At 40.9% G+C, this 26,435-nt stretch overlaps 1 protein-coding gene across 1 annotated transcript in view; it reads right to left on the bottom strand.

The window, feature by feature from the left end:
* PDE1C (phosphodiesterase 1C) overlaps positions 1-26,435 on the bottom strand; it is a 424,232-nt gene that overhangs the window by 219,340 nt on the left and 178,457 nt on the right. Inside the window, exons 9-10 of the mRNA XM_058181457.1 lie at positions 19,595-19,695; positions 16,083-16,211 (exon numbers count right to left, since the gene is read on the bottom strand). Coding sequence (XP_058037440.1) covers positions 16,083-16,211; positions 19,595-19,695 — 230 coding nt within the window. The remainder of the gene's footprint in view (positions 1-16,082; positions 16,212-19,594; positions 19,696-26,435) is intronic.

Raw genomic sequence — 26,435 nt, 5'->3', positions numbered from 1 at the left:
CGAGGTAGTCCTGCACTCTCAGCTTCTGGGTTTGTAGCTGACGTTTTGCGATGGCTGGCAGGTCTCTCACGATGGTGTCCCAGGACATAATTGTGATTGACGACCCCGTGTCTACTTCCATTGGGCACTGCACCCCTTCAATGTAGACTTGGGTAAATATTTCCTTCTCTAGTCGTGTTGATGCGTGGCCCACTCTCACAGTGGTCTGGTTTAACTTCGCGCCCTTTTTAAATGGGCCAATCCCGGGCCGCTTCGCTGCTCCCGCGCTCTGATTGGTCGGTTTGAATTTTTGGCGGGAAGGTTGGGGGGCTCGGCAGGCCCGAGCTATGTGTCCTTTTTTTTCACACCGCCGACAAACCGCGTCCTTGAATCTGCAGTTTTGCCATTGGTGTTGCCCCCCACAACTCACACATTCATCCCGGTCACCTCTCTCCAGCCTCCTGGTGTGGAACACCTCTTCCTCTTCCTCACCTTCCGACTCGGCCTGGACTTCCTCGCTGTGGACCGGTGTAGTCTCCCGGCACCCTGCGTGTTTGGCTTTTACAAGGTCTCCGCCGCCTTGGTGGACATCTCGTGAGCTCTGGCTTCGTCCAGGGCTATCGCTAAAGTCAGGTTGCTTTTAGACAGCAGCCGCCTTTATAGTCTGATGTCCCTGACCCCACAAATGAGTTGTTCGAGTAAGGAATCCTCCAAATCTCTGTACTCACAGTGGTTTGCGGCTTTCCTCAACGCGGCCATGTACACGCTTATTGATTCGCCCTCTCGCTGTACCCGTTGCCTCAATTCGAACCATTGGACGAACTTTGAGGGTACCGGTGCGTAGTGCGCTCGAAGTGTTGTTTGTAGTGTCTGCCACGGTACCGATTGTACCGGCGTTGGCTCTGAGAGTGACTCCGCCATGTCGAAGACCTCTGGACCGCAGTGGCTCAGGAAGTATGCTCACTTCCGATTATCCAAGACTCCCTGTAGTTCGTTTGCTTCGAGGAAACACTCGAAACGAGCCATGTACGATCCCCATTTCTCCTTTGCTGGGTCAAATGGCGCTGGCGGCGTGTAGCTGGACATCGCTATTTTCCGCCTTTGAGAACTGGCTGGGTTTTTCGAATTCCTGGTTCCGTCAGCTCTTTTTTCGATCTCACTGCCTCAACATCCCATCCTCGTCGCCAATGTTAAGTTCAGGCAATGAAGAGGCAGGAGACCAGTGAGTGACAACAGCTCTTTAGTTTATTGTGACCCCAGCAAACACAACCGGCAAAAACCCCTCTTTAAATACTCTTTTGGTCGAGGCTTCAACCAATCAGCAACGTGCAATTTTCCCGCCCAAAATTCCCTCTCAAAGTTCAAAATTCATTACAACATCTATCCCCTACTTTTAGTTCCATCAGAAAGTCTGAGGGAGTAACTGGCCCTCCAGAGCCCCATCAATAATTTTCAGGATAAAATTCAGGGGTCTGGGCTGACACAAAACAAATCTGGAACTGACACACTCAAAACCGTAGAAATGGTGGTAGACTTTAGGAGAAACCCTTCCATACTTCCACCTCTCACAATACTAGACAACACAGTATCAACAGTAGAAACCTTCAAATTTCTAGGTTCTATCATATCGCAAGATCTAAAATGGACAGCTAACATCAAAAACATCATTAAAAAAGGACAACAAAGAATGTTCTTTCTGCGCCAACTCAGTAAGCTCAAACTGCCCAAGGAGCTGCTGATTCAATTCTACAGAGGAATGATTGAGTCTGTCATTTGCACCTCTATAACTGTCTGGTTCAGTTCTGCAACCCAACAAGAAAAACACAGACTTCAGAGGATAATTAGAACTGCAGAAAAAATAATTGCTACCAACCTGCCTTCCATTGAGGACCTGTATACTGCACGAATCAAGAAGAGGGATGTGAAAATATTTACAGACCCCTCGCATCCTGGATATAAACTGTTTCAACTCCTACCCTCAAAACGACGCTATAGAGCACTGCACACCAGAACAACTAGACACAAGAACAGTTTTTTCCCAAAGGCCATCACTCTGCTAAACAAATAATTCCATCAACACTGTCAAATTACTTACTGAATCTGCACTACTATTAATCTTCTCATAGTTCCCATCACCAATCTCTTTCCATTTATGACTGTATGACTATAACTTGTTGCTGGCAATCCTTATGATTTATATTGCTATATTGACCATCAATTGTGTTATAAATGTTGTACCTTGATGAACGTATCTTTTCTTTTATGTACACTGAGAGCATATGCACCAAGACAAATTCCTTGTTTGTCCAATCACACTTGGCCAATAAAAATTCTATTCTAGAATTTTTGGGGTAAGGATTAAAAATACATTGAAATATTTGGGTATAATGCTTTCACTCAAGGTTAAAGAACTGAAAAAACTTAATTATGATGTGGTGATGAATGAAATTGAGAAGAAGATAGATAAATATAAAATGTTAAAGTTGTCTTGGTTTGGTAGAATTGCAATGTGTAAGATGATGTTGCTGCCCAAGTTTAATTTTTTATTCGAGTTAAATTTGACAGAGAAAGATATTGAAGGATATCAGAAAAAATTAAACAAATTTTGCAATGGTGGGAAAAGACCTAGATTAGTGAAGAAAATGTGGTATCAAAATCAAAAGGAAGGTGGATTAGGAATCCCCAAATTATTTAATTATTACTGTGCATATGGTATCCGGATAGTGGTAAAAATACTTAAAGGTGAAGATAATCATTGGAGAGATTTAGAGTTAAGGCATATAGAGAAATTTGGATCAAGGTGGTTTTTAGATAAAGCAAACTCAAAATGTGTAATTAGAAGTTATTGGTTAAAGGGATTAAGTAAAATGTGGAATAAATTTGTTAAAATTTTAATTCCGGATATAATCTTTTTGGGGAAGACAATTGGAAATTGGCCGATTAAAAATAATATAAGACGCAATGAAGTGATTAAAGATGAAAATATAGAAACTATTAGAGATTGGTTAAAAGTTTTTGAAAATGAAAGGAGGAATAAAGAAATTATTGAAAAATTAGGGTTAAGCTGGTTTGAAAAAATACAGATAGAAAAATGGACAAAAAAATTAAGGGAAAACTATTCGATAAATAGATGTGAAACTGAATTTGAATATTTAGTATCTCGGATTATGAAAGATGAAATTGGGCTAAAGGGACTCGTTAGCAGGGTTTATAAGATTATAAACTCTGATGAAAAACTACAAAGAGTGATGAGGACAAATTGGGAAAAAGATCTTAATATTGAAATACCAGAGTCAGATTGGAATGTGAATTGGAATAGTAGAATTATGAGGACTTTATCTATAAGGATTAAAGAGCATAATTACAAAGTTGTTTGGAAATGGTATTTGACTCCAGTAAGATTGTCACAAATGGATAAAAAAATTAGTAAAAAATGTTGGAGATGTGATATGGAATTGGGGACTTATGAACATATGTGGTATAAATGTGATAAGGTTAAAAAGTTTTGGCAACAATTGGAGAAAATGATATTTGAAATGATGAAAGTAATAACATTGAGAGTGGAAACTATATTATTGTTGGTAATTAAGGAAATAGAATTAACAAAATATGAAAAAGAATTGATTAGAATTATGATTATAATAGGTAGAATTATAATAGCTAGATATTGGAAACTAGATGTGATTTTTAGAATAGAAGAGTGGAATTCTGAAATGTGGAAATTAGCTTTAAATGATAAAATGACATGTGATATTAAAATTAGAAGTGGTGTGTATAAAGAAGATATTTTCTGGAAGATTTGGAAACCATTCGTGGACTATGCGCTTGGAACATTGGATGCCTCGGTACCTGTACCTCGAGAACGTGAATTTTGGCAATCATGAGGACATATCCGAAGACCCAAATCTTCCTTTTTTTATGTATAGCACAAGGGTGGAATAATGTATTTTCTTTTCTGTTTGTGATGTTAGAAAAAAGTAATAAAAATATTAAAAAATAAAAAATAAAAAAAAATTCTATTCTATTCTATTCTATTCTAAAAAGAGGTGAAGGAGGTAGGGGTTTGGGGTTTCTGGCCTGAAGCCTCCCCGCCCAGTGACTGGACTGGGACATTGTTGTTCAAGGGGGCATTATCTTCTCCAATGGCCAAATTGAAGACACCGGGCACATCAATCTCTATGGATGGAGGTACTCCAGGGGTTAACTGAAGTTTCCCTCCCTCTTTTTTGGGGGCTCAAGAAAGCAGCTGCTAAAAGAGTGCTTTGACCCATGAAAGTTATGTTCAGCAAAACATCATTGGTTGGACTATCAAGATCAAGGTCAGTAAACCTGCAGAACCTATGAACGCAGTGGAAGTTTACTTGTTTTTTGGGACACCCAGATTTAGTCCTTGCAGGATAAAATCCCTAGTTCTCTGAAGGATGAGGGCACCCTGATTGGTGTTGGGGTTGATCTCATAGCTGGGGCTAAAAAGGAACCAGGGATTCTGGCCATAAGGTTGGGGCATCATGATTAGTTTGAATGCATGTTCTCTAGCAGTCTTATAGTGAGCCATGGTGGCCTTAAGAACTTGTTGTTTTTCCTCAGTAGACAGGAGTGCTGACAGGAGAGTAAAAATGTCAGGCGTATTAGGTCCATGAGTGGCCATCACACATTGAACAAGTTCTACATAGCTTTGGGGGAAATTCCCTGCAAGGTGGGAATTCCAATTGAAAGGAACCGGATACATAGATTGAGCTACTTGGGGTGCTGAATCCTGTGAATCAGGCTGCAAATTGGGCTGAGGTGCTGTTGAAAGCACTTGTTCCTGTGTAGCAATGATTTCTTCAGTTTTAATCACAACAGTACATGGGCAAACAATTGATACAAACTCAAGGTAAACCACTTCAATTGCAGGAAATACAATTTCAGCAACAGAGTAGTCAATATCTGGGAATGCTCTACCAGACTCGGTTGTTACAGCCACAAACCCTCAGAGTTTCAACTTCAAACTGTTTACTCTGGACCTCACTCCTTTCTTAAAAGTCCATAAAAGGGGCGTGCATAAGCACACCAATGTGCCTACCATCCCTATTTTACTGTCTCAATTTATTTGTATTTACTTCCTTTGTTTATGTTTATATTCTTGTTATTTTGTACATGTTTGACAAACAAACAAACAAACAAATAAATAAATAAAATATGGGAATGACCTTGGGATATGGGAGAAGAACTGAAGCCAGGGAATTTTTGGGTAAGTGGAGGAATGTGGGCATAGCAAACATATCAGAAGAGATATGCTACTCTTAAATGCTACTCTTAAATTGAAAACCTAGGGGGTTGTGCCATCTTCTGGTGAGAGAAACTACACTATATTTTTACAGGTCTGGAAATGTCCTTGATGTTAAGTTCGGGCAATGAAGAGGCAGGAGACGATACAAGTGACAACAGCTCTTTGGTTTATTGTGATCCCAGCAAAAGCCAACAGGCAAAAACCCCTCTTTAAATAGTATTTTGGCTGAGGCATCAGCCAATCAGCAACGTGCATTTTCCCGCCCAAATTTCCCTCCTAAAATTCAAATACATTACACTCCTCCTCTCCCAGAACACATTGTATCATATTTACATAGTTTTTTGCATAACATTTGCATGTTATTTTTCCACGTAGTCACGCAGGTAGACAGGGCGTCTCCTAACTCTTTCTGACCTGCGCAATTCATTCCCTGGGAGTGAGTCGAGCTGGTTGGAGGGACTGTTTGTTCCTCCCAGCTCCTCCTCTGGGCCTGTTGTGTCTTGTCCGCTCTCACCGCAGCCGGGGTCTGCTTATCTGCTCCCGAACACGGAGGAATGTATGCCTCCCGGCCCCAGTTCTGGCTCCATGCCCAGACAAGCTGCAGAGGAGGGGGCACCTCCCTGTCCCAGCCCTGGCTCCATGCCCAAGCAGGCTGCAGAGGAGGGAGCATCCCCCGGCCCCAGCCCTGGCTCCATGCCCAGGCAAACGGAGCAGCTAGACCCCTCCCCCTCCTCCACAGCATGTGAGCCTGAGGAAAGTTTACTTCCAACAACAGCTGATTGGAGTGACCCTCGCATCAGAAGATTGGATAGGCGGAGGCAACAGAAGGAAGGGAGGGGCAGGCCTTAATGAGTGCTGAGTCATGGAGCCACACCCCATGGCCTATATAAAGGATCTGCTTTCTGGCAGTCTCTGAGTCAGGCAAAGTCGAACTTATCTTGCTGAAGTCACTTACTGGTCTCCTGCCTGCTCTGAGGACTTTGCTAGGACTTTGGGCAGAGCTGCAGAGGCAAGCCTGATTCGGATTTCCCTGACCCGGCCATCAGCGGAGGAGTGGGACACGACAGGGCCATCCGGCCCTGGATTATTGGCAGAGTCGTCCCTGCTGTCCTCTGGAGGAGCCGGTTGGCATCGCTGGACTTTTTCAGACTCAGCTAAGCCCTCCGATCGCCTCGGGGTTGAGTTAGCTGTTGGTTCAAATATTGGGTAGTCAGGGTCTGGCTGTTTGGTTTCTGGATTGTTTTGTATTCTTTTTCGTAATTGATCTATGTGGCGTCTCCACACTCGGCCATCCCCCATGTCCACTATGTATGACTTTGGGCCCATCACTCCTACAATTGTTCCCTTTAGCCACGCTGGGCCCTCACTATAGTTATGTGCCCATACCGGGTCACCTGTTGTCATTGTTCTGGTTCTTCCCCTTGTGTTTTGGTACCCATCAGGGGAGTATGTTGGGTTTAACCGATCTAGGGGGCACCAGAGTCTTCTACCCATTAATAACTCCGATGGGCTGCGGCCGGTGGTCACACAGGGAGTTCTATGTTGGACGGCCAGGAAGGTATCAATTTTGGATTGCCAATCTCCTGGGCTAATTCTAGATAGCGGTTCCTTGGCACTGTGTACGAAACATTCTGCAAGTCCGTTCGTCGCCGGGTGGAAAGGCGCTGAGAGGACATGTCGGATGCCCACTTCTGCCAAGTACCCCTCAAACTGGGTGGCCGTGAATTGTGGGCCATTATCGGATACTAGAGTGTCGGGCAACCCGTGTGTCACAAATAGATGTCTCAATACTGTGATTACAGCTTCTGCTGTTGTGGTTTTCATGAATAAAATTTCTAACCACTTCGAGTAGACATCTACCACAATTAAGAAGGTCTGCCCATGGAACGGCCCGGCAAAATCTATATGGATCCTGGACCAAGGACCCTGGGGTTTCTCCCAATCCCTTATGGGGGCTGTTGGGGGTAATGGCCTTGATTCTTGACATGCTTGGCATTTCCCTACCCAGTCGCTAATGTCTTTATCCATTTGCCGCCACCACACGTAACTTCTCGCTAGGCTTTTCATCCTTACAATCCCCGGGTGGCCCACATGCAAGAGTTCCAACACATGCCCTCGTAATTTCTCCAGAATAACCACTCTATTCCCCCATAACAGACAAACCCCTTGTACCGACAGTTCCGAATGCTTTTTTGTAAATTCTTTGAAACGATCCCCCAGTGCAGTGGGCCATCCCCTCTGCACCCAACCGATCACAGTTCTTACGACAATGTCTTTGTAAGATGCCCTAGTCACTTCCGTAGATGTGACTGGGCCAGAGTCCAAAGAGTCAATTAACAAGACGGGCGTCCCTGGGGTTGGGTCTTCAATAGTCTCTGGCAACGGGCATCTACTTAAAGCATCCGCATGTCCCAAATTCTTGCCCAGTCGGTGAGACAGTTTGTACGAATATGCTGCCAGGAAAATAGTCCAATGGGTCAGCCTGGGTGATAATGCAACCAGTGTTGGACGGTCCCCCACCAAGAGTCCCAATAAAGGTCTGTGGTCTGTGACTATTTCAAATTGCCGCTCAAACAGGTACTCGTGGAATTTTTTAACCCCAGAAACTATAGCCAGAGCTTCCCGGTCTAGTTGGCTATAGTTCCTTTCTGCTGCGGACATCGTGCGGGAAAAATATGCGATAGGGGCTTCTGAACAGTTCGGTAACCTGTGGCTGAGGATAGCCCCTACCCCGTAGGGTGATGCATCACAAACTAGTACTAGTGGCAACGTCCCATTGTACTGAATTAGAAGGCTATCGCTGGACAAGAGATTCTTAATGCCTTCAAATGCCTTAGCCTCAACCCTGCCCCAAGTCCAAACAGATTTTTTTGCTAGCAGTTTATGTAGCGGTTCGGCTACCATTGCCTTATTTTTTAAAAATACCGCATAGAAGTTTACAAGCCCCAAAAATGCTTGTAATTCTGTTTTGTTTTTTGGGGTTGGAGCCTTTCTAATGGCTCGCACTTTGCTCTCAGTTGGGTGGATGCCTTCCTTATCTATCCGGTAACCCAAGAATTCTACAGATTCAACTCCTATCTGGCATTTGTTGAGTTTAACCTTAAGCCCCGGAGACCTGAAAATGCCCAAAACCTTCCGCAATTTGACTCCTAATTCTTTCAAGTTTTCTGCTGATACCAGTACATCGTTGAAATATGGAACTACTCCTGGTAGACCTTGTAGGAGTCATTCCATTAGGTTTTGGAATAACCCGGGGGCTACACTAACTCTGAACTGAAGTCGAGTGCATTTAAAAGCGCTTCGATGTGTGACAATGGTCTGTGCTTCGGCCGTTTCGTCGTCAACTGGTAATTGTTGGTAGACTTGAGCCAGATCGAGTTTGGCAAAAACCTGTCCCTGTCCTAACGAGTGCAACAAATGTTGCACTACGGGAATGGGGTAAGCACTCTTTTGCAATGCTTTGTTAAGCATTGCCTTATAGTCAGCACAAATACGGACTGATCCGTCTGGTTTGACTGGGGTCACTATTGGTGTCTCCCATTTTGCATGGTCGACGGGGATTAGTATTCCCTGGCTTACTAATTTGTCTAGTTCCCTGTCAATCTTGGGTTTGAGGGCGAACGGGACCCTCCTAGCTTTTAATCTAATGGGAGCCACCTGGGGGTCCAAATTGAACAAAATGGGGGTCCCCATGTACTTGCCCAGGCAGTCTTGGAAAACGTCCTCGAATTCTCTCAACAATTTGTCCTTCAAGTTGACTCTGCTTCTGTGAACCCCGGTTACTTCCATGCCCAAGGCTCTGAACCAGTCCAGACCTAGCAAACTGGGCAGGTTTCCATCTACGATGGTGATTGGCAGGGTTTTCTTGAATTGTCCATATTTCACTCTGACGGACGTGACTCCTCGAACAGGGATTCGGTTCCCCTGGTAGTCTTGCACTCTCAGCTTTTGGGGTTGCAGCTGGCATTTCGCGACGTCTGGCAGGTCCCTTGCGATTGTGTCCCAAGACATAATCGTGATTGATGAGCCGGTATCCACCTCCATTTTACACTGCACTCCTTCGATGTATGTCTTGGTGAATATTTTCTTTTCTAGCCGTGTCAATGCGTGGCCCACTCTCACAGTGGTCTGATTCAATTTCGCGTCTTTTTTGAACTGACCAATCCCTGGCCGCTTCGCGGATCTGGCGCCCTGTTGATTGGCTGGTTTGAATTTTGGGCGGGAAGGCTGAGAGGCTTGGCAGGCCTGAGCTATGTGTCCTTTCTTTTCACACCGCCGACAAATTGCGTCTTTGAACCTGCAATTTTGTCGTTGGTGTTGGCCTCCACAACTCACGCACTCGTCCCGGTCGCCTCTCTCCAGCCTCCTGGTGTGGAAAACCTCTTCCTCTTCTTCACCGTCCGAATCGGCCTGGATTTCTTCGCTGTGGACTGGCGTTGCTTTCGCCACGGCATTTGGCGTGTTCGGCTTTTGTAAGGTTTCCACCGCTTTGGTGGACATCTCGTGTGCCCTGGCCTCATCCAGGGCTATCGCCAGGGTTAGGTTGCTTTTCGACAGCAGCCGCCTCTGTAGTCGGATGTCCCTGACCCCACAAATGAGTTGTTCTAATAAAGAGTCCTCCGTCTCTATACTCACAGTGGTTTGCGGCTGTTGTGACCCAGGTTCCTGGACCTGGATTCCTGGACTCAGATGATTCAGAAAGTGAGGGAGAAGACCTGGCAAGCCCTGCTTCTCTTGAGCCCTCTCCCTCCCTGGCACCCACTCAAAGGGAGGAGGAGGGACCGGCAAGGCCTGATTCTCTGGAGCCTTCTTCTGATTTGGCAACGCCCCAAGAACAGTTTTGGAGTGATGCAAGACTGCGCAGACGTGACCGGCGCGCGCAGCAGAAGCAGCATTGGGATAAAGCCAAGTAATGATTGTCATGCAGTGACATCTGCAGAGACTATAAATAGGAGGTGGGACTTCCTGGTTTTTTGTCTTGGACAAAACAATGAATTTGCGCGGGCAAACTGTATCAATGGAGGGAAGAATATATTCGTGAGTAATTCTGGCCTTATCTATAATTTCCTCGTTATCTCCAGAAACTTGGCAGGCCCGTGGGTAGACGTGGCCAGGACAATTATCTATGTAAATAAATTAGAAAAGGAAGCCTCTGACTGACTCTTTGCTGGGAATATTGGGGGGAGGGAAACAGAACAGCGGCTTTCCTTAATGCAGCCATGTACACGTTTATCGATTCGCCCTCTCGCTGAACTCTTTGCCTCAACTCGAACCGTTGTACAAACTTCGATGGCACCGGCACGTAGTGTGCTCGTAGCATCGTCTGTAGCGTTTGCCATGGCACCGAATGTACCGGCATTGGTTCCGACAGCGATTCGGCGGTATCGAAGACTTCTGGCCCACAGTGGCTCAGGAAGTAAGTGCGCTTCCGATTATCCGATACTCCTTGCAGTTCGTTAGCTTCGAGGAAACACTCGAAACGAGCCATGTATGACCCCCATTTCTCCTTGGCTGGGTCGAATGGTGCTGGCGGCGTATAGCTAGACATCGCTATGTATCCGCCCTTGATACTGGCTAGGTTTGAAATTACGTTGCTCCTTCAGCTCTTTTTCTAGTCTCACTGCCTTCAATATCCCACCTTCGTCGCCAATGTTAAGTTCGGGCAATGAAGAGGCAGGAGACGATACAAGTGACAACAGCTCTTTGGTTTATTGTGATCCCAGCAAAAGCCAACAGGCAAAAACCCCTCTTTAAATAGTATTTTGGCTGAGGCAGCAGCCAATCAGCAATGTGCATTTTCCCGCCCAAATTTCCTTCCTAAAATTCAAATACATTACACTTGAAGTAACATCTGGGAGACTGTTTTGCTTTCTTTTTTCTTTTTTCTCTTTGCATAATGTTTGATATCTATTATCTTCATGGCTAATAATATCATTTTATCATCAATATCATGAAAAATATTTGAGACTTTTGAGGATTACTAATTATCATTGAAATTATGAAGATATGGCAAAACCTGTTGGATCATGTAGGACTATAAATGTTATCTGATAGCTGTATAAAGAGGCAAAAGAAGAAAAATTAAAGGGGAAAAAACTTATTGGGAAACTTGGAAAAAGGAAACTGACTGGTAGAGGACTACAAAGAACGATAAATACTGTGCATCCTGAGGAATTATTTTGGGACTGAGGATTGTTTTAATACTAGCTTTTTTGTGTTACAGACAACAGAGAGTCTGGGACCTTGGTAGATTATTCAATAACTTTGTGACTTATTAAAATAAGATAAAACGCTTCTACAGGAAAAAATAAGTATATTTAAAAAAGAAATATTATTGATATTTCAAAGTATTCATGAAATCATAACAAAGAACTACAGGGAGATAAAGGATTTGGCCTACAACTTTTTACGACAAAGTTTTTTTTTCTACAAAGTTTTTTTTTCTACAAAGTTTTTTTTTCTACAAAGTTGGCTTGAAACTCAACATTAAGAAAACTAAAATCATGGCATCCGTCCCTTTCAATTCCTGGCAGATAGATGGTGAAGAAATGGAGATAGTGACAGATTTTATTTTCCTGGGCTCCAAGATCACCGCAGATGGGAACTGCAGCCAAGAAATTAAAAGACGCTTGCTCCTGGGGAGGAAAGCTATGGCAAATCTAGACAGTGTACTAAAAAGCAGAGACATCACCCTGCCAACAAAAGTGCATATAGTCAAAGCTATAGTTTTCCCAGTTGCAATGTATGGCTGTGAAGGTTGGACCATAAGAAAGTTGAGCGCCAAAGAATTGAGGCCTTTGAACTCTGGTGCTGGAGAAGACTCCTGCAAGTCCCTTGGACTGCAAGGCGAACAAACAAGTCAGTTCTAGAGGAGATCAACCCTGACTGCTCTTTAGAAGGTCAGATCCTGAGTATAAAACTGAAATACTTTGGCCACTAATGAGAAAGAAGGACTCACTGGAGAAGAGCCTAATGCTGGGAAAGATTGAGGGCAAAAGAAGAAGGGGATGACAGAGAATGAGGTGGCTTGATGGAGTCACTGAAGCAGTAGGCATGAGTTTAAATGGACTCCAGAGGATGGTAGAGGACAGGAAGGCCTGGAGGAATGTTGTCCATGGGGTCGCGATGGGTCGGACACGACTTCGCAACTAACAACAAAATAGTTGTAGACCAGAAAAAGCTCAGCAAATGACAGTGAAAAATGAACAGGTAACCCTGGAAATAGAGGAGAAAATAGAAAAAACAGAGGGAAGTATAGAGCTGATAAAACAAAAAATGAATAAAAAAAAAAGGAGAAGGGAGAGATAATCAAAATGGATCAATTAGACCAGACAGATTACACATTAAGAGATCAAAAAATAGAATTGGATAAACAAAGGCATTCCAGAAGTGAGGGTAGAGACACTGATAGATGTAGTGAAGGTTTGGCAGCGAGAGATAGAGATAGCAACATAGGGAATATTTAGATTAAATATGAGTGATGCATGCAGATACAAAGCACCAAGGGAAGAGTATGGAAAGCATGCTAAAAAATTAACAAGAATTGAAATACTAAAATGAGCAAGAGATGAAATAGAATACCTATTAATATAAAATTTGTGCTAACAAGATTTAGAACAGAGGTAGAAATTAGAAAGAGGGAAAATATTGGTACATATATTCTTATATACTATTTTAAAATCAGTATGTAGATGAATAGATTAGAAGTTGAAAGATGTTGGTATTACATATATTTAAATAGTGTTGTTATGGTTATTAGTAATGTGTATTAAAATGTTGAATAATTAAATGATGAAGGATTATATATTTGGTGGAGGAAATCAGGGGTGGGTTCTAATTTTTTTACTACCGGTTCTGTGGGCGTGGCTTATTTTGTGGACATGGCTTGATGGTCATGTGACAGTGGGTGTGGCTTGATGGTCATATGACTGGGTAGGTATGGCCAACATGTCAAGGGGTACCTCGCCTGGCCCCTCCCCTCCCAGCCATTCCTTGTCACACCCAGCCTCAACGTATCCATAGTTCTGCAAAAATGTTGTTCACCTTTTTTCAACTTTATTATCTACATACTATAGATCAGGGGTCTCCAAACTTGGCCACTTTAAGACTTATGGACTTCCACTCCCAGAATTCCTCAGCCAGCTTTGCTGTCTTAAAGTGGCCAAGGTTAGAGACCTCTGCTATAGATGCTTTTTCATGGACCACTGAAAGGAGAAAATGGCTCACATGCTTTGCCTAAGAATATGATAGGCAACAGTCTTTTAAGGGGCTGCTAGAAAGAAGGGGGGTGAAGCATTTTCCAAAGCACCAGAAGGAAAAACAAGAAGCAATGGATGGAAACTCAACAAAGAGAGAAGCAACCTAAAAATAAGGAGAAACTTTCTGACAGTGTGAACCTATATAGGTTTCAGTCATAATTTCACATATAAAATAGCCATTCATGTAATACAACCTGCATATTGTTCAAAACAATCATTAGTATTATGGCTAATGTTTGACAGCAAGCCTAAAATCCCCATTCCCTCCCCACTCCAGGGGAAGGTTACTTCAAAATCCCCATTTCCTCCCCATCCCACTAATCTGTTCTGGGAAGGAATCAAACTCCCCCTTCTTCATTTCCCAAATAAAATATCCCAGATAATTAAGGAATAATCAAGCTGCTAGCAAGGAACCTGCCTGGAATTCCACATTTCTGCCAGCTACATAAAGGAAACTTTGTAAGCAGAAAACAGCGTGCTTAGAGATCATAGAAAGTGGAAGCCAGAAGTTCGGCTCCATTTACAAGCAGGCAGAAAACTCATTCAAGACAGGATACTTCACAATGGAAATCGCCCAAACCTTTTTAGAAACACAAAGCCCATGTTGCACAAACCTCAAAACTTCAAAAACATTGAACCATATAAGAATTCCTCCTCTTATCCAATTTGTTGTTCAGCTGACCCAGAAAGGAGCTTCCAGCTCTGTCAATTTAAAATGACAGCATTTTTTCCCCCTTCTTCTTTGTCAAGCGATCTCCTTGCTGAGAGGAAAGCCGATCAGTTGGGAGGCTTCTTGGCTTCTCAATTTAAAGGGACGGTGTCTTGTTTTTTCTTTCTCTTCTTCGACAAGTGAGTCTTGATTTTTTCCTTCTAGCTGATCAGCTGGGAGTCAGGAGGCAGCAAGAGATTGGGGGCGGGGCCAGGCAGAATTTTTACTACTGGTTCTCTGAACTACTCAGAATGTTTACTACCAGTTCTTGCGAACTGGGGAGAACCAGTAGCAACCCACTACTGGAGCAAATACTACAATACTAACAACTTTAATCGTAATATTTATAATGTTACTATAATGATATGAGTTTGATTAATGTAATTTATATAAAATCCCAAGAGAGAACTATGAAAAACATTCCAAAAATCAACAAGAATTGAAATATTAAAATGGAGAAGAGATTATTGATAGAAATAGAATACCTACTAATATAGGATTTGTGTTATTAAGATTTAGAATAGAGGTAGAAATTAGAAAGGGGGAAATATTATTATGCATATTTCTATATAATCTTTCAAAGTCAGTATGTAAAGGAAAGGATCGGAAGTTGAAAGATGAGTGTATTATATATAATCTTACTATAATGATGTGAGTATGATTAATGTAACTAAGATTACTAAAATTGTCAATATCATTACTATTATTTGTACCAAAACTAACTCAGAAGCCACACTGTTCATGTATTCAATATTTATATATAGCTAAAAAAAAAAGATTTGTAAGATTCTGTTAGTGTAACCTTACAATAAAGTAGAACTTCTACATTTGGGTGCTCTTATACTTTGGACTATCTTGCAAGGATGACAATCTAGCCCAGGGATGTCAAACCTGGGGGGCGAATCTGGCCCATGAGTTGCTTAGAGCTGGTCCACAGGACCACCCTGGAAACAGTGAAGGACCAGCCTGTGGTGTCTCTGCCAGCAAAAACAGAGCTTGTGAGGGCCATGTGTGGCCCTCCCAAGCTCCGTTTTCATTGGCAGAAGGTTGTAGGAGGCGGTTGCAGCCAAAAACAAAGCTCAGAAGTCCATTTTTGCTGGTGGAGAGCTTGGGTCAACACAGGTGCCCCCCCAACATGAGTGACATCATGCTGGCCACACCCACCCTGGCTACACCCACCTGGCCATCTGAGGTCAAACACAACCCTGATGCAGCCCTCAATGAAATTGAGTTTGACACCCCTGATCTAGCCTATTTTCAGCTAAAAAAGCAGCTAAAAACAACTAAGCATGATTGCAACAAAAGTATTTTAATGAAGATTTATATTTTAAAAAGTCTATATAAAAAACAAACAAATTCTGTAAATTTCAGAACTTACTGCACTCCTTTTTAAAAAGTTTTTTCTTTGCCTTCCATGTAAACTAATATGAGAAAATATACAGTTTTCCATGTTTGATCATATTGTTTTTTACTTACGGGTGCTGAAGAAGATGTATTTCATCTTGAAATACATTGCGCTTTTGGGAAACAATTGAATAAACTTTGGGAACCAATATGGTTTGGGATAATTCAACATTTTATCTCATTGACCAGATGTAAATTTTGTACTTTTTTTGTTTTCTTACCATTCTTTGGCAACAGCATTCCTACCAGGTGGCACATTGTTATGGCATTCTTTAAAATGATTTACATTTCAGTTGAATTACTTCAGTAATTCAGTAAACATTTCCTCTCAACAGCTTCTCACATTAACTGCTAACCAACTATCTTCTATTAGTTGCTCATGAATCAAAATTTTAACTGAGTACGTTTAATACCCAGAACAATCAAGTTGACAACCATCAAGGTCAACCAGCATTCTTACCGCCAATCATCTTTGGAGAGGTTAGACAAAATGTTCATTTCCTCATCATCTTGCAAAAGTCGAAATGCTTCACTTAGGTGATGATTTTCTAACACAGACCGATCATTGTACAGAATGGCTGTATCTGACCTATAAAGCAAAAGTCCATTCTTATATGCAAAGATTGGTTTTATTCTTCTAGCTATAGCTAAAAATATTATTTATTGTGCAGTACCAAATTATTCATTTCTAATATTTATTATTTTGTAGCAAATGGATGAGAAAACCAAATTCCATTTTAATTCTTTCAGTGAAGAAATTAATTCCATTTTAATTCTTTCAGAGTTTCCTCTCACTTCATATGTATTTAATAAATTATTCTAAGAAGCTTCTTGGATGAGAAGTGAAACATCTTCAAGTCCAGTTGCCTTTAAAAAAAAACACTTTTGCGACAACCATGATCTGAATGACTGAGAATCTCCATAGATAAATTATTCTAAGGTATTTCATGAAAAGCACAGTCCATTGATAAAATTTGCTCTCTCTCTTTTTTTTTTTTATTGCCACTTTCCCTCAAAATGCTGTGGAATATATCATGAGGCCAGATTATAGTAAAAAAAATTCATAAAACCAGTTTTATTCACAGGTAAACTCCTTAAACATTAAGGTTATATCTATTTCTAGGAAGTGGCTAGAAGGCAGTAATAATGAGATTAACAGAAAAATATTACTATACTTAGTATTTTATGTTTTAACATATGAAAAGGAATGCATCATTTTTCATTGCATGATATTAGTCTTGTAATTACATTGTATGAAAGTTCATTGTGAAAAATCTCTGTAAGACCATACAGTATATTTCACAGCTGAAGTGGGTTTCAACATAATTTCCTTTTATCCAAGCTCAAAACTGTAACCACTTCAACAAGAGATATATTTGTTCCCCAACTTTGTTAGTAACTGGAAAAATGTGTAGGCTGCAATGTGAATGCTAACTTGCTCCATCAAAACCAGATGTTTACTCTTGTACTTTGTACTGTACTCCCATAGGCACCCAAATATTATTCTCTAATATTCATCATGTCCATCAGCTCATCAGTTTCATGACACACTGAAGTGTTACTGCACTTCATTCATATAGAGGGAGCTTGTAGGCTGATACCTGACAATGAACCTTAACAATGGTATAACTCCGAAATATCTGTCTTTTTCCTTATATATGTTTGCTTAAATAACCTGTTCAGGACTAGATAACATTTGAGTTCCTCCCCTACTCATTCCCTAAATTTTACAATACCTGAATTGTGAGCTTTTCTGAATCTCGTCTATAATTTTCATTGTAGGAACTTGATAGATAACAATACCACTGCCCTATTTATTGGAATTTTGTCTTTAATTTTATTCTGAGTTAGTGTGTCCATATTCACTCTTCTTGACCTCTTTGATACCATTAATCAGCAATTGGAGTTGAGAGTGGGCAACACAGTTCTGTGTTGATTCATCTCCTTACTCTGAGTCTGGTTCTGCACAGTGTTGTTGGGGAGTGAGAGTTCCAACCTATAGCCCTTCTTTGTAAGTACATCAAAATTTGTCCACTCTCCTCCTTTTTATCACTACATGAATGAAATCACCTACACTAGGTAAAATCACCCATCATCACAGGATGAGACCACAGGATGAGCACACAACAGATTTAAGCTTAATGTTAACCACTCCAATCTTGATTGCAGAAAATATGACTTCAGTAACAGAGTTGTTAATGCTTGGAATATACTACCTGACTCTGTGGTCTCTTCCCAAAATCCCCAAAGCTTCAACCAAAAACTATCTATCATTAATCTCACCCCATTCCTACGAGGTCTATAAGGGGCGTGCATAAAAGCACAAACATGCCTACCGTTCCTGTCCTATTTTTTCTTTTCCTTTCATTATTGTTAGTATGCATATGATACCTAATTGTGTATCTCCATCTTGGGTGAATTAAGGGATGTTGCGGATGTTCCAGTTTGCTTCCTGGCCCAATTTAGTGTGTGAATTGTCATCTTTATAATTTGGATGAGACATGGCAGGGGACATGTCTCATCCAAATTATAGTCACATGTCCTCATCAGTCAAGCAGAGAACATATGTTACAGACCCCATCAGTTAAAGAATTTTGCCTGGCAGAATCCATGAAGAGAGCCTGTTCTACACTTGTTCCTGCCCTATGGAACATCGTGCCCCCCAAAATGAGATCAATCCCTACTTTCCTGGCCTTCTAAAAGAACATGAAGACCTGGTTCTCCCAATCTGCATGGGTATCAAAAAGTAGTATACAGTTTTGAGGATGGTTGGTGGCCTGAGAATGCTCCCTCTGTCTTTTAACTTATCTTTTATCCTTGTTCTTATTTGTTTGTCATTTAGTTTTAATTATAATAATATCTTTCGTATGATTTTATGACTTTTTATCTGTAAACTCAATTCACTTAGATAGATGTATACTGAGACCATATGCACCAAGACAAATTCCTTGTGTGTCCAATCACACTTGGCCAATTAAAAATTCTATTCTATTCTATTCTATTGAGATGGGTAATACCAAAATATGATATAGAAATAAAAATCCTCTCGTGAAAAGCCAACTGAATTTTCTTTTTATAGTCTTTTCTTGAGTTTTTCTGTTATCCTTTCATTTTAATTTATTATTCAAATTCTCTTCCTTTTCTTTTCCCATAGCATCAGTTCAATTGGACTAAAAAAAAATTAAATTTAATCCACCTTCATTCATTTAATGTTACACAAATAACTCATCATGGTTTTAGCCTCCATTTAAAACCTATAAACAATATTGTTGTGTGGACTTTGTCTTCTTCCAGTCTTTTATATGTCTAATCTAGGTCTAATCTAGGTGTCCACAACCCATGGTTCTGGAGCTGCATGTGGCTCTTTCAGCCCTCTGCTATAGCTCCCAAAGCCGCTGCTGCCGCCACCTCCATGGGCTTCCTGCCATGCACAGCACAATGAAAGTCAGCACACTTCAAAATGGGAAAGATGGGGTCCCTTCCTCCTCCTGGAGCCCATTATGATGCAGAGCCAAAATGTTACCCTCCAACCAAGCACCAACCAAGGCCAGAAGTAGCTGCCCACAAACTAGATGTCACTAAAGAGGTTGACAAAAACCAAAATTGTGATGTCAGACATGAATAAATTGTATTAAATAAGATATTATGAAGAAACATAAAAGTAGATATGAGGTTTATGTATATGATAATATATCATAAATTCTCATTCTAGCTTCTAATTATATAAAAAATATTGCCATATTTAAAACTGTTAACTCCAATTTTATTACATGCCTGGAACTTTATTTTGATAGCCATGGACAAATTGTGAGAAGCAAAACTGGAACTATACTATACTAATGAAGTTTGTAGAAATGTAATGGTAAATGTACCCAATAGACTTAGTATCTAAAACTATTAAATTGATTTTGCAAACTCCTTTTTAGCATTTTTCCAGTTTTGCTTGATCATAGCTCATGTTTCAGCACTCACCGTGTTTGAATATGAAAGTTGTTTGTAGTTCCAGTATGCTCATAGTCATGGATAGCAGCTGCAAAAATCATAGCAAAGATCTCCAGTTCTGTCAACCAGTGCTGGAAAAAAGATTTTGAGAAATTAGATAATATATTATATTGCAAAGTATAAATAGACTATTGTTTAGTAAGGCCAACAATGTTGGAATCTGATATCTTTTTACTAAGATTATCACTGCTGTAGCTCTTGAATTGTAAAAATTATTAATCTTAATTGCTGTGCTATTGTCTATAGGCAATCTTGATATTTCTGAATTTTACCCTTGGGGCACCCACACAAACTGTTCAAGAACTTCAAATTCTAATGAGACAGGAATAAACTCTGAATATTTTGTCCAGTTTCTTCTCCACCCATTCCCAACTACTAAAAAACTGACTCCCAAATATTTGGAAACTTGTACCTTATCCTTCAGAATATTTGTCAATATTCCCATTCTTTTGGTTTTTCCATCTTTAATTTTAAAAGTGTTATTGAATGTTAATTATTTAATGTTCTTGGCATTGTTAATTACAAAGAGTATTTTAGGATTAATTGCGCATGATTTAAAAACTTTCAAAAACTGATGAAGCAAATGTAAACCAGAAAAAAATATGATTGATTGGTTTTATTTGACACTGGATTTATATCTGAGTAGGGAACAATATGTTGTTCTGCAAAGTAGCCTCTAGTTTGCTTAAAATAATATAAGGGCATTTCTGTTTAAGTCTGAAAATTATAAAAGTAAACAAGACAACTACCCAGGAAAAATATTGATTGCTTAAACCAAGTTGAAATTAACAGTTTAAAAAACTTTCTTAGATATAAAATGAAAATTCAACTTTGATTTGGACTCTTCCCAGAATACCCTGTTAAAGAAACAAAATTCATTTTGTTGTATTCAGTCTTGCATCTTGCAATCTAACCATGTGACATAACAAATATCATTTTTTCAACTGGTCTTCAGAAAATTCCAAAGACTTAATTTCAGACATATGGATATAATTGCCTTTAGGATGGCTTATTTCTTCCAATTTATAATATTTAAGGAATTTATGTTTTCATAAACAAGAATGTAGACTGGAGACAGAAATCATTGACAGATTGCCCTGTTTTGGTTTTGCACATGAACAGATTTCTATTTTCTTTTCTTTTTTTTTATTCAAAAAGTTTAACAAAAAATTTTTTTCCCTTTCCCCCCAACCCCCCTCCCTTCACTAATACCCTCCCCCCTCCCCCCTGACTTCCCGGAACAAGCACAAGGTATAGTTAAAAATAAAACAAACATATGCTAAGAAAATTTTTCTCCAAAACTATTATACCAATTTTCCCTCTCTAGCTCTGACTTCCTCCTAACATAACCAAAATCCTTCAAAAAATAAAAATAAAAATAATAATAATTTAAAAAAAAACAATTAACAGTAATAAAATATATAAATCAATAGAACAAATTAATCCTAAAGTATTTAAAACCAGCTAAAGCATAAAAATCCAATCCAATTCAAAAAATATCTCCCTTATAGCTTCTATAACCATATAATTTCCCCCCCAGGTCTTTCTTACATAAGATCTTTTGAGAATATTCTATTTAAAATTCAGTACAACACATTATAAAATTTCAATACAGAAAATTACAATATCTATTCAACTTTAGTCCTTCCTCGTCAAAATCCAGTATAGATCCAAATATCTAGTCTTTTATGATAGATATACAGATTTCTATTTTCAACTAGGTAACATAATACCTAATAAAATTTACACAATAGCTAACCAAATTTACAGACTACATTTTTTCTTTCTTATTTAGTAAACCCAAATTAATAATCTCAAACAAATGGATTGGATTTATTTGCGTGGTATACATAGGAATATGCCACCCAGAACTCAATGTTTTAAGATGAATGACTATATAAATATGCTAAAAAAATAAAATATATTTAAAAATCCTTCAAATAGTAAATTCAGCTGTCTTATCCTCATGATTATTATCACCATCATGATATAAAATATCTTAAAAGTAAAGTCACTGACTATAGGAAAAAATTATCTGAACTCCCTCAGAATTTGCTGCATCTGGAATAACTTTTCTAAAGGAAAAGCAAAACAAAACACAAAACAGACAGGGCACTTCCAATACACTTAGCCATGTACTATTTTTCAATGAACATACCTTCTCTTTTTTTTAAATTTGCATTTCCAATTCTCTACCAGAAAACAATGACAGAATCAAAAACTGCCTCCCCGCTATGATGTTATTCATTAAAATAATGTAGGCTTCCTGCTGCCTCATTGACTTCTTGATTCTAATAAAGAGGTAATTACCAATCAGGAAGTAGACAGCTGCATATCTATGATTGTTTCACAGAGCAAGATCATGTAGATGTTTACACTCAGCTTTAAAGCAAATGTTTTGCTTCAATCAAAATGTACTGACAGAAATTGACTCCAGCATAACATTCATAGTTGAGGTCTTTATTGCCCAGTTTAAGGTTACATTTTGTATTCAAGAATCCTGCATTCAACATCTTTTACATTTCTCACAGTTAATTATGAAAATTGTAAAAAGATGTAGAATACAAAGTTCTTCTAAAACAGGAGAAAATATTATTTGATTAAAGCTTTTATTATATCTTTTCCTGTGTGGAAGTTCTGCTGTTGCTAAAGATATTTAAAATTCATTGACTGTAAATAATTTAAAATCATTTCATGAAATATAGCAATTGCCAAAGTATATTTGGAACTTTTTCACTTTATTTCTTATGTTTATGTGTGTGTATGTATATATGTGTGTGTGTGTATATATATATGTGTGTATATATATATATATATATGAATGTACATATAAAATATACAGTATATACTTTAGAGTATATAAAACTTTTTTACCTTGAAACAATTATATTGAGTGTCCTTCTTACATGTGTTTTGTTCCAAATTTGTGAGACCATACACTGGTTTTATCACATTCTTGAATCATATTGTTCTGATATTCTATTCCAATGGGTGTGGGAAGGGTATGGAACATCCCACCATGACATTCGCAGTGACAAAATCTGGGGGAGTTTGCAATCTCCCGCCAACAAGCCCAGAATGGCTTATGGTCCATCACTAAGTGAAAGAATCTTCCATACACATAGTCATGGAATCTTTTGATTCCAGCTACGGCCGCTAATGCCCCTCTATCTATCTGGCTATAATTTTTCTCCAGTGCTGATAGGGTCCAAGAGTAATAGGCAATTGGGGGCTCTGTTCCGTTGGGAAAGACTGCCCCAGTGCCGTAGGGGGAGGCATCGCATGCTAAAGACAACAACTGATTGTCATTATATTGGACGAGGACTGCATTGGAAGTCAGTACGTTCTTAACAGCTTTGAAGGCAGCAGCTGACTTCCAATACCAACACCAGGGAGTTTTGGAATCTAATAGTCTATGTAAGGCCTCTGCTAGGGAAACTATGTGGGGTAGGAAAATAGCCTAGAAGTTAAGCAAGCCCAGGAAGGCTTGTAACTCTGCCTTATTAAAAGGAGCAGGCTCCTTCTTTATCACCTCTACTTTAGAAGGGGTAGGGTGGATTCCCTGGGAGTCAATAAGGAATCCCAGGAATTCTACCTGCAGGACTCCCAACTTTGTCCCTTTTTAACTTGAGACCCGCGCTTCTGAACTGGGACAGCACAGCTCTCAACTTATTGACGAGGTCATTTGATTCGAGGCAGAGATCAGGACGTCATCAAAATAAGGAATGACCCCTGTCAGCCCTTGGAGTAGCTGCTCCATTAGGCATTGAAACAAACTGGGGGCTACACTGACCCCAAATTGGAGGCATTTACATTTAAAGTCTCCCTTGTGTGTGACAATGCTTTGAGCCATGGCAGTGGCCTTGTCAACAGGGAGCAGCTGATAAGCCTGTGCCAGGTCCAGCTTGGCAAATAAGGTGCCTTGGCCCAAGGAATGGAGCAGATGTTGCATCACTGGCACAGGGTAAGGGTTGTGTCAACCTGCCTCAGATCAGTATTTAAGAAAATAAAGACCCAACGCCATCATTTTGAAGAAATTGGTAATTTATACTAAACAAGTCTGTATACAGTACAAGCAAAGCCAGAACTGGAAGTAAATCAAAACCACAGAGGCATATCCTCTCCTGAACCCTCCCCCTATTAGAGGTAATACAGTAATAATCCAATGTCATCTTCCTCCTTGGCCACATGTAGTATCACGTCTAATATTCTCCCTCTGTCAATCTTCTGGATGGAATGTGAAGCAAGCAGCTGCCGTTACATTCACGCACCAAAACAGTTCAAACGTTTGTTTAAAAAAGCTATCTCCCTCCCCCACACATGCAATGTCAAGCCGAACACTGGGAACAGTAAAAGCCTCCCCCCTCCTCCATAAATCATGTAAGACACACAGTAGAGCAAACTTTTAACAAGGTAATAAAACAGTAAAACAGTCTAGTAGGAGAAAAACACTTAATTAAAGCAGAGGCTGACAGGCTGGCTTGCAAAGCCCTATTGATTGTGCACTTATAACCAGTGCATATCCTAATAGAGCCATCCTGCTTTATGGGGATCACTATAGGGGTCTCCCAATTCGAATGATCCACAGGCTCAAGAACCCCCTGAGCTATAAGCCTGTCTAGCTCTTGATCTACTTTGGGGCAGAGCACAAAAGGCACCCTTTTAGGTTTCAAATGGATTGGCATTACCAGGGGGTCCAAATTGAATGATATGGGGCTCTCCTTATATTTACCCAGGTTGTTGTCAAAAACATCCATGAACTCATTGGAAATGCTGCTGTAGATGTCTGGAGCTGTGGCATGGATGCCCAACACATTGAGGCCTAAAGCTGCAAACCAGTCTAACCCCAGGAGGCTGGGTAGGTTCCCCTTCATGACGATCAGGGGAAGGCGGTGGAAAATTTTCCATGGTTGATATGAAAGGTGTCACACCGCACTATTGGAATAGACTTCCCTTGTAGTCTTTCAGTCTGGTCTGGCATGGTTTGAGGCATTGTCTGGAGATGCTGGGAAGGAGTCATGGCCCAGGAGATCAGGGACTTAGACACCTCCATCTTACAGGGAACACCTTCCAGTTTTACCGTGAGGTAAATTTTGTTATTAGGTGAGGTTGCAGTGGCATGGCTGACTGCAAAGCAGTCTTTGTGATGTCTTGAAGGTTTTTGAATGGTTTTTTGTAGCTGGTGGGCTCAGCAGCACCAGTGGTTGGCAAAATGGCTCTACAGACCCTGGACAGGTGGCCCCCCTTGCCACAGCAGTGGCAGATGGCAGTTTTGAATCTTCAATCAGCTGTTATGGTTCCTGCCACAGCCTAAGCAACTGGCTGTGGGGACTTGGTCCATTTCTTCCTCTGGCCTGTTTTGAGGCGGCTCACTCCCTCTTTGTCATTGGAGGAGTCATCTTGGTCTGATTCTTCATGGTGGACTGCTTGGCTTTTACTGGCAGAGGTGGTAGATGCCTGGTAACAATGGATTTCTGCAGCTGATCTGTCAGACATTTCGGATGCCCTTTGTCCAGTGCTGTCTGGAGATTCAGCTCGGTGCGGGCCATCAAGTGCCACTGAAGCCTCGGGTCTTTGACCTCACAGATGAGCTGATCTAACAGGATGTCATCTAGGTCACGGAAGTTGCAATACAAGGCAGCTGACAGCAGGGAGGCCATGTATTCATTAATGGACTCCCCTTCTCTCTGGATTCATTGGTGAAACGTGTTCCTTCTAGCGATGCATGAGGGAGCTGAAGAATAGTGGTTCTTCAGCTTTTCCAGCAGCATCTCTCATGGCACAGTATATACCAGCTGAGGGGCAGAGAGCCCTAGCCATTCCGAACATCTCATGGCCACACAAGCTGAGGAAATAGCCTCATTTGCGAGTACAAGACAGCTCAGTAAATTCATTTGCCTGAAGGAAGCACTCAAAACATTCAAAGTATGTGTTCCATATTTCTGTGGCTGGTTCAAATGGCATGAAATAGGGCTGCGCTGCCATCCTTAGAAGGATGTGAAGTTGGGAGATAGCCTGACACTGACTGTGCCTCAGCTCTGTTAGTGACTTTGCCGGTCTGCCTCAGCCCTATCCCACCTTTGTCACCAGGGCTCTGTTTGGGCAATTGGTGGGTAGGAATTGAAACAAGACAGGTTGTGTTGTGTCCTCCCTCGCCTCCATCCGAATGATGACTTAATTAGCCAGCACTATCAGCTCTGGCAGCAGAATAGCCAGTGTCTGCCAAGAGCCTCCGTTATCTTCCACGACGCTGGTGAGTCACTCAGAAACAAACTTCAGCTCTTAATCAGTGGCTTTGCCTGTTACAAAGAGACACAGCAGCTCTCGCTGTCTTTTATATCCTATGGGGTGTGGCTCCATGACTCAGCACTTCCTGGACTGCCCCACCCTTGCTTCTGTTGTTCCCTCCTCCACCTGGCCTGCTTCTCGCTCCTGGAGCTGAGCCAGGAAAGCCAGTGCTCCAGAGGTAGGTCCTGACGGCCCTTCCCCCTCACTGTCCAAGTCACTTTCTGGCAGCAGGCCCGGCTCGGGGGGGTGCAGACACAACAGGTTGCGATAACAACAGCAACCTTTATTGCTAACAAAAGTAACAGGTAACAGGCTAAACTCCCGTGGGGACAACATCAACAATTGCTGTCTGACAGCTGCTTAAATATGAGAGCTGTCAGATGGAAGAACCAATGACAGGGTTGCATTTTTCCCACTCCTTTGGATGCTTGTGTCTTAGCCAATCAGGATCGCCTGGCAGCCAGCAAGTCTGTAGATGGCATCATAGCCAAAAAGACTTAAAACACCCAGTACCTGAAGCACT

Source organism: Ahaetulla prasina, chromosome 4 (genome assembly GCF_028640845.1).
Source record: "Ahaetulla prasina isolate Xishuangbanna chromosome 4, ASM2864084v1, whole genome shotgun sequence".
Taxonomy (NCBI): Eukaryota; Metazoa; Chordata; class Lepidosauria; order Squamata; family Colubridae; genus Ahaetulla; species Ahaetulla prasina.
The sequence above is the reverse complement of the archived record's forward strand: the minus strand, read 5'-3'. Positions and strand labels throughout refer to the sequence as shown.